The 12,103-nt window shown below is 46.6% G+C and overlaps 1 protein-coding gene across 7 annotated transcripts in view; it reads right to left on the minus strand.

Moving 5' to 3' along the window:
* Positions 1-326: 326 nt before the first annotated feature.
* The window catches only part of rgs3a (regulator of G protein signaling 3a), a 70,821-nt gene continuing 59,044 nt past the window's right edge, over positions 327-12,103 (minus strand). For all 7 annotated transcript variants that reach the window (XM_057019908.1, XM_057019907.1, XM_057019906.1 and 4 more), the window contains 5 exons: positions 9,937-10,007; positions 4,424-4,525; positions 3,583-3,644; positions 2,597-2,763; positions 327-2,513 (listed from right to left, as the gene is read on the minus strand). In XM_057019908.1, the coding sequence (XP_056875888.1) occupies positions 2,313-2,513; positions 2,597-2,763; positions 3,583-3,644; positions 4,424-4,525; positions 9,937-10,007 (603 nt within the window). In that variant the 3' untranslated portion in view covers positions 327-2,312. The remainder of the gene's footprint in view (positions 2,514-2,596; positions 2,764-3,582; positions 3,645-4,423; positions 4,526-9,936; positions 10,008-12,103) is intronic.

Below are 12,103 nucleotides of genomic sequence, written 5' to 3' on the forward strand. Positions count from 1 at the left end.
CAAACGCACAGGGAGGAACCAACAGTTTAGAAAAAAAGCATATTTTACTTATGTATAATTGACTGTCTGCAGTGTTGCGAGACCAATGCTAGGCAGTTAGCCGAGCGACCTGTGGATGCAACATGTCATATTTATCATAATTATGAAGCTATCTTGGACCTAATTGCACGCGGGAAAGGTTGTAATAAATGAGCAGAGCGGCTCTTCCATGACAAACACAACCATTGCTTGCTGCACTGTTATCGGTTCTCCTTATCTTATCTTCGTCAGGCGATATCTGCTGGGTGGAAGTGCAGCGTAAATAAAACTCCAAAGCCAGACAGACCTTCCTTCATCAGTTGGGTGGTTTATTTAGCATTAGCAATGACACCATGTACTCTACTGTTGGTAGTTGCTATAATAGGAGATGCATTTTGAATTGTAAACAGTGAAAATGACCAAATGCATTTCAGAAAACTCCTTATGTAAGCAGTGTATGTCCAAGGGAGACGAGCGGATCCAACCCGCCCTTGCTTACTGTGTTTTTGTTTGTTTGTTTAACAATACATCTTATAGTTTTGAGTCTCTCGTATTTACATAGACACAGCTGGCTCGCATTCATCACCAGCAGAGACATTTTTTTTCTCCATTATTTTTTATTATTTTTAATGTGTTATCACATACTTTTCTTAAAGAATTATATTTACAACCATAACAGCCCCGGCTGCCTGCTGCTGGGGTTAATACACAGTTAGAATCACTTGCTTAGATTTCAATAAACTACTTATGTTTCTTGAAAGTTTGCGTTTTTACTTCAACCTTATAGCTCTACATTGTTTTTCTCCTCTTAACAAATTAAGTTAATACAGAGCTCAAGCCTTTCGTCTTTCCTCATAAAAATTTTAAATGATCCAAATAAATGAACAGAAAAAACCAAAACATTGTAATAAAATAAAAAATAGAACAAAAAAAATATTGCACTTAAAAGTTCAGGACAGCATTGGACCTGTTTGGTGGTAAAGAAGAAGAGTGAGAGCTTTTAGCTGAGTGCTTTAGAGGAGACGAAGGTGCCTGCAGGAGCATCCAGCAAGTTCATCTAAATAAATAGGCAAATTTCTTTCTACAACGTGAAGCTTTTACTTTAAACCCCTCTGAACAGGAAACAAGCAAATGCTTTGTGTATTGCTCCAGAGAACTAAGGAGTGCAGGTTGCAGCCCTAAAGCATATAAAAACAGTGAGTGTGTAGAAAAACAGAAACAGCTGAGGAGATAAACCAAGCTGGAACTGGTCGGGTTAATGTCCTGAGAACGCTCGCTCGGTTAGTCCACAATGAGCTACGATGTTAAAGGAAATGTCTTGGCTGCACAGGTTTTGTTTAGTGTGTCTCTTCTTGAGTTTTCATTCCACGTTGGAAGCAGTCTTTGGAGACAGGAAGTCTTTTTTTTTGTTTTCCTTTACTGGCTCTGAATGCGACTTAAAGTTGTTTTTTTTAACGTGAGAGTGACACATCTGTCTCACATCACAGCTCCAGTCCGTTCTGCAGCTTTATATTTCATATTTCCCCCCGCACCCCCCTCCTTTTGTCCCTGTCGACCGCTCACAGTATCTTCCGAAGTGGGATGAAATGAGAGGAAAGCTGTTTAAAGAGGCTTGAGCGTGACGCAGGTGTTAGACAGGAGCGTTAGCGTTCTTTTGCACGTCGCCGCGTTCGTTGTCCCCTTCCCCTGTTGAAAAAAATAAAACACACACAAAAAAAGGACTTTGCGTCGTACCGACAGCTCTGAAGTGGCCTCGCGGAGAATGAGGTGGAGGAAAAGCGGAGGTTAAGGTAAAAAGTGACAAAACAGTACCGGACTGTCTTCATGTCTGCTGGGTTTTCTTTGATGAAACCCTTCTTTTTTTATCACTAAAACCGACGACACAACACAGAAGAAAAGCAAAAAAACCCAAAAAACAGTGATTAGACAAAGTGTCCAGCTCCTGCTCTGGCCCCGGCCGACGGGCGTCCGTGTTTTGAGTTACGCCCGTCCATTCACCCATTCATTAATCACCCCATTCATCCATCCATTCACCCTGTAACTGTGTAAACTACATTCCTTTGCAGTGCCGCTGCGTTGCTGCGTCCTCTCACGCCATGACGTGGGTGACAAAAAACAAAAAAAAGCCCATAGCGGATGGGATGACGGACACACGTGAAGAATATTTTTTTAAAAAGGCATACGAGTAACGTCACGTCCCACCCTCGCCCCAACCCCCCCGCCTGCTTCTGTGGCCTTCTGCACTTTATCCATCATCAGTGTTCTGGTTGGGTTTTTGTTTTTTCTGGGGTCTTTTATGATGAGGATGAGGTCGAGGTGGAGCTGGCCTTTTTTTGGTTGATTAAGTCCGAGTAGAGTTCTGAGCGCAGGAACCGGGGATATGAGTCCTTTTCCATCAGCCCGTATATCCGCCGCTGCGCTAGGTCGAAGCTGGAGCGCGTCACATTCTGCAGGTTGTCCTTGGTGTGATCTCTGGTGTAGGAATCCAGGTTTACCTGTGGAGAGATAACGGGGAGACGTGAGCCTTGGGAAAAGCCGGCAGAAGCTGTGCGCAGTTCTCTGGAACATTCCCACTGACCTCTTTGCAGGACTGGATGGCGATGTACTCTGCAAAGATTTTCTTGGCTTTGGAGGCCATCTTGGACTGTGACTTGATCTTCTTGTATTCCTCACATGCTAGCCAGAATTCCAGATTCTCCTCGCTGAACTCTGTGCGCAGGAAAGCTCTGAAGGCTGCCAGACCATCTGAGGGAGGAGGAAAAACAAGAGGAGAGTTGACTAGAGCGCCATGGCAACCCCACCTTGGAGTTTCAACGCCTGAAATAACTCTGCAATGAGCTTTTTTTTTTTTTTGGACATGTGGTTGGAATAAAATGACACATAAAAATAACAACGCATTTTCAAGTTTTTACGCGATACTCCTGACCCGGTCTTTCCACGCCATTCAGCCCCCCCCCGAGGACACACACACGTGAATGAAGAATGACATTACTGTTTCGGCGTCGGGGGTAAAGGGCTAGCCGTCTTAGAGACCGAGTCGAGTTAATGATTCGCGGAAGAAGGCATCCATGAGAAAGAATGGCAGGAAGCCGCGTCCACCCACTGCTACCGTCTGCACCTTTCCGTTCCCATGAATCACCCACGCTGATCGGCCCCAAGTATGCAGCCTCTCATCCCTTACCTCATTCTATTCAGCAGGAATGAGGTAAGGGGTGGAAGAGGGGGGAAATGGGGAAGAGGAGAACGGAGGCCAGTGAAGCAAGAATGAGGAACAGATGTAGCTTTGGCTCGGCATCGGCGCGCTGCATTCCCGGGACTTAAATATAAAAGATGATTTACGGGAATCCAGAAGAGCCACACGCTTGTAGGTTGAGCGTGTTCTCTGGGGAGGGATGTGTGGGGATTTAACTTTTAAAAAAACAACTTGCTGCAATAAACAACAGGTCCTGCATCTATATGTGTTCCAGCAGATGCATCAATCCCTCCCCCGGTTCCACGTTATGCACCAGAGACACCAAAGACAAAGGCTGTATAATGACAAAAGAGGAGGTAAAAGCAACTTACATTTGTGTGTCAGCAGCTTATCAAGCGAGTCCCCCCACTTGAGTGCTTCTTCGGGGGTGGGCCTGCAGATAAAAGCAGAGCGGTTCTTTAACAAGCCCATCTCAGCCAGGTTTCTCATTGTGTGACCCATCCGCAGAAGTTCGGTCTTTGCTGGATAGAGAGGTCGAACACGTCGAAGCGGGTATGTCCTCTCTCTCCTTTTGCTCCCCTCCACTTTGTGTCTGCTGGTTCTTTCCCCCCCCTCACACTCACTCCTGCCTCGCAGAGCCACGACAACACTGAGAGTCTATCTGCTCTGGGCTGGTTGGGGGGAGGCTTTTATAATCTTGCTGAATGGGACTTGGGAGGCGGGAGAGGAGGGGCTCCGGCTGGCCAATGGCAGCCTGTTGTCAGGTTTAGAGACCTCCCACCCGGCACATCGGTGTTGGTCTGCCCCCTACTGCATCTCATCCTTCTCCTCATGCTCACTATACTCTGTGGCCGAGGCCCAATTTGGCCAAATTTCGTGTGGCTTTGAATCAAATTCAGGCACAGTTTAGATCACCACTGAAGAGCCTACACATCAAAACCGTTGCAATAAATAAACCAATGGATGCTCCTAGTGATGCTAATTCATAGATTTTGTGAAACATTGCTTTAAAATAATAAATACTCCCCTCCTCCAGACAGGCCAATGGTAAACATTCTTTTTTTACACACATTGCTCAAGCCCCCACCAGTGTCGCTGCCCCGGTGTCTGACTTCTAAGGCCAGGTCATCGTGAGCTGTGGCGAGCCCCGACCCGGAATGCGGCCACACACAAACACACCCCCACACATGCTGCCAGGAAGTGGCCACTTACTTGACGGATTTCATGGATTTGTCTATCTTGCCGGCTGAGTTGCTTCCCGGCGACTCGTTCCTCCTCCGTAGGAAACCCAGTCGATTCTTCATGTCTTTGGCCCTGAGTGACAGAGAGGGAAGGAGGGGATGGATGTGTGTATAAAGAAGGAAAGGAAAGGATGGGAGAAAGTTGGAATAAGGATAAACAATGGGTGCGAAAGGAAAAGGGGGGAAAAAAAACAAAGGGCGGAAGTGTGTTAAATCCAAATCCAAAGTCCACATTAAACAATCCAAAGCATGAGAATCATCGCTTAAGTTCCTCAGTAAATCCAATTCCAATGAAATCAAGCCAACAGACGCCCGAAAAGCAAAAACAAAGGTACATTTTAGTCGCCCGGTCAACGCAAATTTTTCCAAGACGGCCGGTGTTACGCTTCCTGTCCTCCTGTCGGTGAAACACGTCTGACAGTCCTTCCTGTGGATGCGTCCCTGGCAGGTACCTGAACAGGGACTGAACGGATGTGCAAGAGGAGGAGGAGAGAGATTCAATCCTCACTCCTCTCTTTCATCACGCCGTTCTTGGTGCACCCACAGGGTTTGCTGCGAGGAGCTGACCTAGGCCCGGGACCAATTCTTCACCCTTCCACTGTGTCCCGTCACCAGTGGCACCACACGGTAAAAACAGCTCCCCTGACTGCCCGTCTTAAACGTTTAACCCCTCTTTATAAAATCCCTCCTCCCCACACACATATACATGAAGACCCTCAAACCTGGCAGACTCTACAGGCTAATTCTGCATATTCCCATATTCCCGAGGTACCTGTCCTGGCTTTTCCCGACCTGAAGCACGTGCTGCCTCAGTGGGACGTGACCTCACTCAACACCCATTTCCTGAGTCCCTGCTTTTGATTTCCACTGTGGATTAGTTGGCCCGCTAATACTGCAGGGAGGAAGCGTGAGCTCGCTGGTTCTAATCACTGCAAGCTGTCCCACTGTCAGCATAGGACCCCCCCTCCTGGGTGAGCCCGTCCACCCCCAAATTAGGAAACGCTGCCTCCAGTAATAGACACGCCGGGGGACGCACAGACATCTGCAAGGTAGCACAATACTGTACGTGGTACTAAGAAGCCCACGTCGCGGGTGCTTTGATGCCAGCTGTTGGAAAAGTCCCCTTGTCCAGCAACGATCCTACATTTAGCCAACTGATGTGTTGCTGTGGAAACCCACAGGTACATAGTAACGCTCAATACATTAAGTAACATTATGAATGCAGCTGAAGACATCCTTGAAAATCCAATACGATGTGCCCGATACAAAGTGAAGGCTCAGAGAATTGACTTGAAGAAACATGAATGTACATGCACACTGACTGGTGGAATGATGATTCATCCATTGATTAAATGTAAGCATAAGGTTTGAGCAGGGCTCAGGGCTCTCTGTCATGGTAACAAGAGAAAACTCTCAGAACACAGAATTGCCACATTTGCTGGTGAATAAACCCACATCTGAGCAGGATTCATTAGATTCTTCTATTTTTAGACTGAGCTGGAGGCAATTAGGGCTCAGCATGTGTTCACCCCAAGAAAGCCCCTATCTCACCAGCACAGGAGAATAAACCTATAAATTAATCTCAGCCTTCTTTTTATTGCAGCTCAGGCAATGTTTCGCAACAAAATTTTGTTTTTTTGCTGTGTGCCTTGTACTGCATGGTCATGAAGCGACAGTAACTGTCACTTTAAATGTATGTTTCTAGCCTGCCACCATGTGGGTGTCAACAGATATTGCATACATTTTAGCTTTATAGCAGCATTGGTGGATGCAATATAATGTGTAGCCACTGTTTGTCGTTACTTATGTACTTTCCTTTACAGTGCTAGCTGAAATAAGCTACCTCTGCAGTCATTAGCTTCATAGCTTCCATACATTGGTTATCATCTGAGCAGTTATCTGCAACTTTTGGATTCCAAAAAGTCACATTCATTGAACAAAGCTTTATGAGACACACAGCTACTTCAATGTGGCTTTTAACCCTAAATCAGCCAAAACAGCCATGAATTCATGTGCCTCCTTTGCACCTCTGTTCTTTATGTGCTAATGGCCCCTCTACTGTATTTAAAGTTGGGTCTTTAGCGTTTCTCTCCTGAGTTGAGCCATCTGACAGCTTCGCAGCACCAAACAAAATCAGCAAATCTGCTGCATCCCACGATCCATTCGTTTAACCCAATCTGCTAAAACAGTGGCACATGCTCGGTGGAGGATTAAAAAGTTGTCATTTAAAATGCTGTCACTCAAATATGTACACTATACAGAACCCTGAAAGTGCTAAATACAGCATGTGTTTGCCACACTAGCATCAACACAAGGCTGAATGTCTGCAAGTGTTTGCTAATGGAACAGAGGATCTTGTGTGTTTGACTAAGGGGACAAGAGGTCTTTAGTTCCGTAATTATCTGCAGGTTTCCGTACTCTTTATTCCCTATTTGCTCAGCTCATATTAGACAGGCTAATAGCGTCCCATTGGCTATTCCTAGTGTTCAGAAAAGTAGGCCATACTCTGAGGGAAAGGCTTTGGGTGCGCATGGGGGAGAACAGTGGGCTGACAAACTGCAGAGCACAAAACTATTCAAGCAAGAGTCAAATGATGTCATTTGGATGACATTTACATGCAGTCGAGCTTGAGCTGTGTCATCTGCAGCTCAGCACTAGGTTGAGAACAGCAGATCAAGCTGAGCAAAGTTTTCATCTTCCATCCATCTGTCTTCTCTATATTTTGGGAAGGATGCGTGGGTGCAGGACACAATATACATTGACGGACTCTGCGTGGGGCTATGAGGGCCAAACTGTATGCATGCAGGCCTGTTCTCACCGCCAAAAGATTCCAGGAAACATGCGCTGCAACACGGCACGCAACTAACCTTCCTAGAAGATCTGTTGAATGAGGGAATTGTCCTATTTTGTGTGTAAAAATAACCCTCTCAGTCACCATCTCCCTCAATCAAGACAAAAATAGGAACTCCATTTCTGAGCAGGCTCACCTTCCTGGGCACAAAAACCACATGAGCGACCCTATTCCTGAAATCCAGGCTGCATATAATAGGAAGAAAAGGGCAGCCTTAAGTTAGAAGTGGGAGCAGCTTTCTCCAAAATAGTTCGCCCTCCGGGGGCCGTCTTCTCCATGATGAGATGCAAGTGGAGGTCGCAGCGCTCCGCCGGCTCTTCTTAAACGTCGATCACGGCAGAGCAGATGAATCCGCTCACCCACCGCCACGGCCGCCGTTCTTACCTTTCAAGGTATTTCTCTGAGAAATCAACCATGGTGGGGAACATGGGTGCCGGTTTGTATGCAGGATCTCTTTGCGCAGGTAGAACGTTGACTGCATGTAAGCGCATGTGGGGCTTGCTCGCGCTCGTGGTCCTCGGTTTTGTCTGACAATCGCATTCCTCTAAACCCTGAGAGGCTCTAGTGGAGCTTAATATAGTCCCAGGGGTCCAGAAAAGGCGGACCTGTGACTCGCCAACATCACTGCTCTGTGTTTAGAAGAAGACGGATTCCTTCCAACAGGAGTCTGGGCGGGAGCTTTGGGATGGAGGAATTGCTTTTCTAAGCGATTAAATGGTGGGTGGTGGTCTGGAATCCATGAAGAAGAGCAGTGGTCAAGTTCATCCCTGTGGAAGAGTGTTTTATCCTTTCAAACACATTATAACGGGCACATAGAGGAAGAAAATATGTATGTATCTAATATCTGCCTAAAGCTGGTGTCAAAATGCTGTGTTGCATTGTGGGAAATGCAGGCACCAGTTTCAGCGAGAAAGCTCAACATTAGCCAAATTCCACCATGCATAAAATGCTAAAATGTGACCCTTTATATCATCCTAACTGCAAAGAAGGGTCTACTTCTTGCTTTGACTTTATACCAGTGGTTTGGTAGGTGAATAAAATGCCAACGTTAGTTAGAATAGACATAAATCAGGACTGTGAGCTCAAGTTTTTGAAGGTATGACTCTCTGGAGGTTTATGGCTTTATTGCTCCGGTTTGAAGGGCATTTGGCCAGACAACAAAGGGGCCCAAACTGTTAACAGACCCGTTGCTTTGAGGGTTAAAAGAAGAACACCTGGAGACAAAGGTGAAGAAGGAAACAGCTTGTGCTGAAACCAGATTCAGTATCGCCGGACCTAAGAAGAGGTGCGTCTTGCTCTCAGTCCTCTGTGGGGGAACAGGGAGCACATTCGAATGGTGAGAGATCTAATGGCCCGTCAGACCGAGCCACTGAGCCAAAACAGGTTTCCATTTACCACACTCTTAGTATTCAAGATGTGTGTATTGGGATGCCTTTCATTTAAACGGCCCGCCATTAAGCAGAATAACCGCCGCAAACCGACAGACAGCAGCAGAACGCTGCCTTCAGGCTCTGGAGGCTGCTGCGCTGCAACAAGATGTGGATGTCAGATACTATCAGGGACAGATCTACTTGTTCCACATGCTCTGTGAGTAATATACCAGCTCCAAACATATGTGGGGGATAATTTAATTTCCATCTTGGTGGACCATCGGAGGTTTCTTTCCGTAGCAGGGTAATATTGCATTCGCATTCCTCTGAGCTACGCACACAGGCTGGAGGGCGTATTTATTAAAATGTGTATATTACTGCCCCAGTACTGGACTTAGGAACATAAGCTAAAAATAGGCCCTGAACACTGGACAAAGAAGCAATAACAGGCTCACAACAGCCAACATTTTGGAAACAAAGGCTGCAAAGAGAGAGGACTCTGCAAAGAGAGAGGACAAGAACGTGGGGGGGAAATCAACAATTGCTTCTGATTTGCTGAAACAAGAAAGGAGAAGCAATGACGCACTGTGGAATCTTAAGCACCTAATCTCCTGGTTGACTAAACAGATGAAATGGCGGGAGAATGGCCAGCCTGAGCGGCTTTATTGCCCTAAAGGTGTGAAAGGTGCTTTCATGGTGATGGACGGCGACGCGAGAGGGGCCAGCTGACGCAACGCCGAGGCGGCACGTGACACGGACAAACAACAACAGCAGCCTCGGTGCGCACACCTTATTCCCACACTGCTGGGACACGCATTTGGTTCCACACTCATCAGCCCGTTTACAGGGGAGTTAACTGCAGGTTGATTAGCGTTCGACCACGAGACCTGAGGGGCGTCAACCTACATCCAATTTCACTTAAACTTAATAAAATACAATTAAAGGGCATTATTTTGGATGTATACCAATGTCCTCAAATAAACACCCCTCTTGACTGTAGCATGAGTTTGTCCACAGTTTAACCAATGTTAAAAGAGGGCGTGAAAAGTTCCTTCTTTGACAGGGGCCACATCTTGATTAAATTAGCATGACAATAAACGTTGATTGAAACCAGAAGAAGTGGCAAACGCTTTGGTAATTATTAGAACTGAACTTCCTCTCCTTCCCTCTCTTTCCCACACTCGGTAATGACTGAGTCACAGTTCAAAACTCCAGAATCTGCACAGAGAGAAACAACAAATGGAGCCGAGTCTGAATACTCACAGGTTCTTGGATTTCTTCTTCTTCGTTCCTTCGGCGCCGACCTCGCAGCTGCAGGGGGACCCGGCGCTCAGCTGGGGGGAGATGAAGAAGGGGAGACACTGCATCATCCACCCTCCACACAGAAAGAGGCCGTGGTGGCCCGATGCGGTTAGCTTTAGCAGCTAATGACAAACTAAGAGCTAATTAGTCCTCGTAGTGTCCAGTTCAGCCACTTAATCCATATTGGTAGTCCATATTCCCAGAAGTGTGTGTCTAAATGGGGTGGTTGTCTGCGATGTGCCGTCAGTGTGTGAAAGAAGTAAAACACTAATAATTCTGCAGGTGATAACAGTGAACGACCACAACTGCTGTTTCTGTTGGCCTCCAACTGTGCCCCACATTTGAAGAGTCGGAGCCCAGACCCCTGGTTTCACATTACACTTTCTGCCAACCCACCACGTTGATTGGTTAAGAGTAGAAGGGAAGTGGCTCCGGGGTGGGGAAGGGGTCAATCTCCTCTAATCTGATGGCTCTAAATAATGAGCCATTGTATTACAGGAACATGGTTGAGTCTGAGCGAGATACCAGCTGGTAGCACATGGTCCGGTCGGGGACTGGGACCTTTGGAAGTCTGGGGCAGTTTGGCTGACCTTCAGGACCTCAGGGTAGCGTTACGAGCGACCCGACAGTTAACAGTTAAACTTTGTAGTTTCTCTTAGCGCGAGAGCAGCGGTTTGAATTAGACGTGTATGATTAATGGGATAAATCCGGCCTTTCCAAGAGGGAATCCAACTTTTCTCTGGTCCACAATGAGTGGACTTCAGTCTGACCACAGCTGTTGTTCTCCATCAGCGACGGAGCTGCGAGCGTTTTTAGGGCCGCTTGTGGCGTGAGACGTGAGTCAAGAGGCACAATCCTTGCAGGATCTGCAGGAGTTTTTTTTTAAAAACAAGCAATGAAATATTTGCCCCATTTCCGAGAGGATGATGGATAACAGATGCTTCTATTCTCTTCGCAAGTCGATGCTAAAAATATCCAACGTGCACACAGATATGACCACCTCTGGCAAAGGCGTGGAAGCGTGCGCGTCGCCGTTGGCCCATTTGTAAAGGAATTCGGGGAAAATGTGTGCACCGCCATTGTGTTTGTGGCTGTGTTATTGTATTTAGACAATCAAGGCGAGTCCCATAAGAGTCTGGGTGCACGGGTTCCTGTTGCACTTGTTTTCCGCACCGTCGCTGTACCTGGTCACTGCATCGACCAGTTTTAGCGACCGAAATGACCGATAGCTGCAAAGAGGCCAGAAAACAGGATGTGACTCGGGCGGCAGTGCCATGAAGCAGGAATAGATTTAGAGGAAGAGAATTCTAAAGCATCTTTCTGCCCCTGGTCATTTCCTCTGCCACTCAGGAATGTGTTAAAGCTTAATCAAATCTCAGCTGGATTTTATCACATCCCACATCTTTTTCCTTAAAAACAAACTCCATCGCTAATCTGATTTCATTTGTCTTTAAATTCTGTTTAATGGTCACTTCTCAAGTCGTGGGGAATTTGCCTCAGGCTTATTCTTAATAATAGCACTGCCTCTAATCCCGCGCCCGTGCACCCAGATTAGGGAATATCTGCACAATCCTCTCCTCAACGTTCAGAGCCGAGTATAACTGGAGGAAGCGCCGATGCTCTCTGGGCTTTAATAATGTCACAGTTGAGGGGGAAAGGTGAGCGGGTGCATGTTATGTAGGAGGCAACTAAAAATAAAGAAGCTAGAGGCAAGAGCTGTTGTTTGATGGGGGCGAGACACAAACAGGGTATTTAGGGGGTTATTATCGCTGATCTGAATGACTTGGCATAGCTTTATAAGCTAATGACGTGTTGCATTGATGTTGCATTAGCACTCGTGTGACATCGGTTGATAGGGCGCACTAAGATTCCTAACATCCTGCATAGAATGATATTGGCACATTTCCTTCATACGATACGGGATGCACCTAAGCCTCCATTTTCATGGGCAAGAACCAGGGACTAAAAGACGGGAAACTTCATGAGTAACCTTCAAACGGAACAATTTCAGCCCACGTTGTGTTTGAGCACATTAACACATCAGCATTGTTGAGGACCCACCAGGATGGGATTAATCAAGGCCAATCAGATGAGCAAACGACTCAATCACACCAAACGGGGTTGGACT

The sequence above is a fragment of the Takifugu flavidus genome, chromosome 20 (assembly GCF_003711565.1).
Source record: "Takifugu flavidus isolate HTHZ2018 chromosome 20, ASM371156v2, whole genome shotgun sequence".
Taxonomy (NCBI): Eukaryota; Metazoa; Chordata; class Actinopteri; order Tetraodontiformes; family Tetraodontidae; genus Takifugu; species Takifugu flavidus.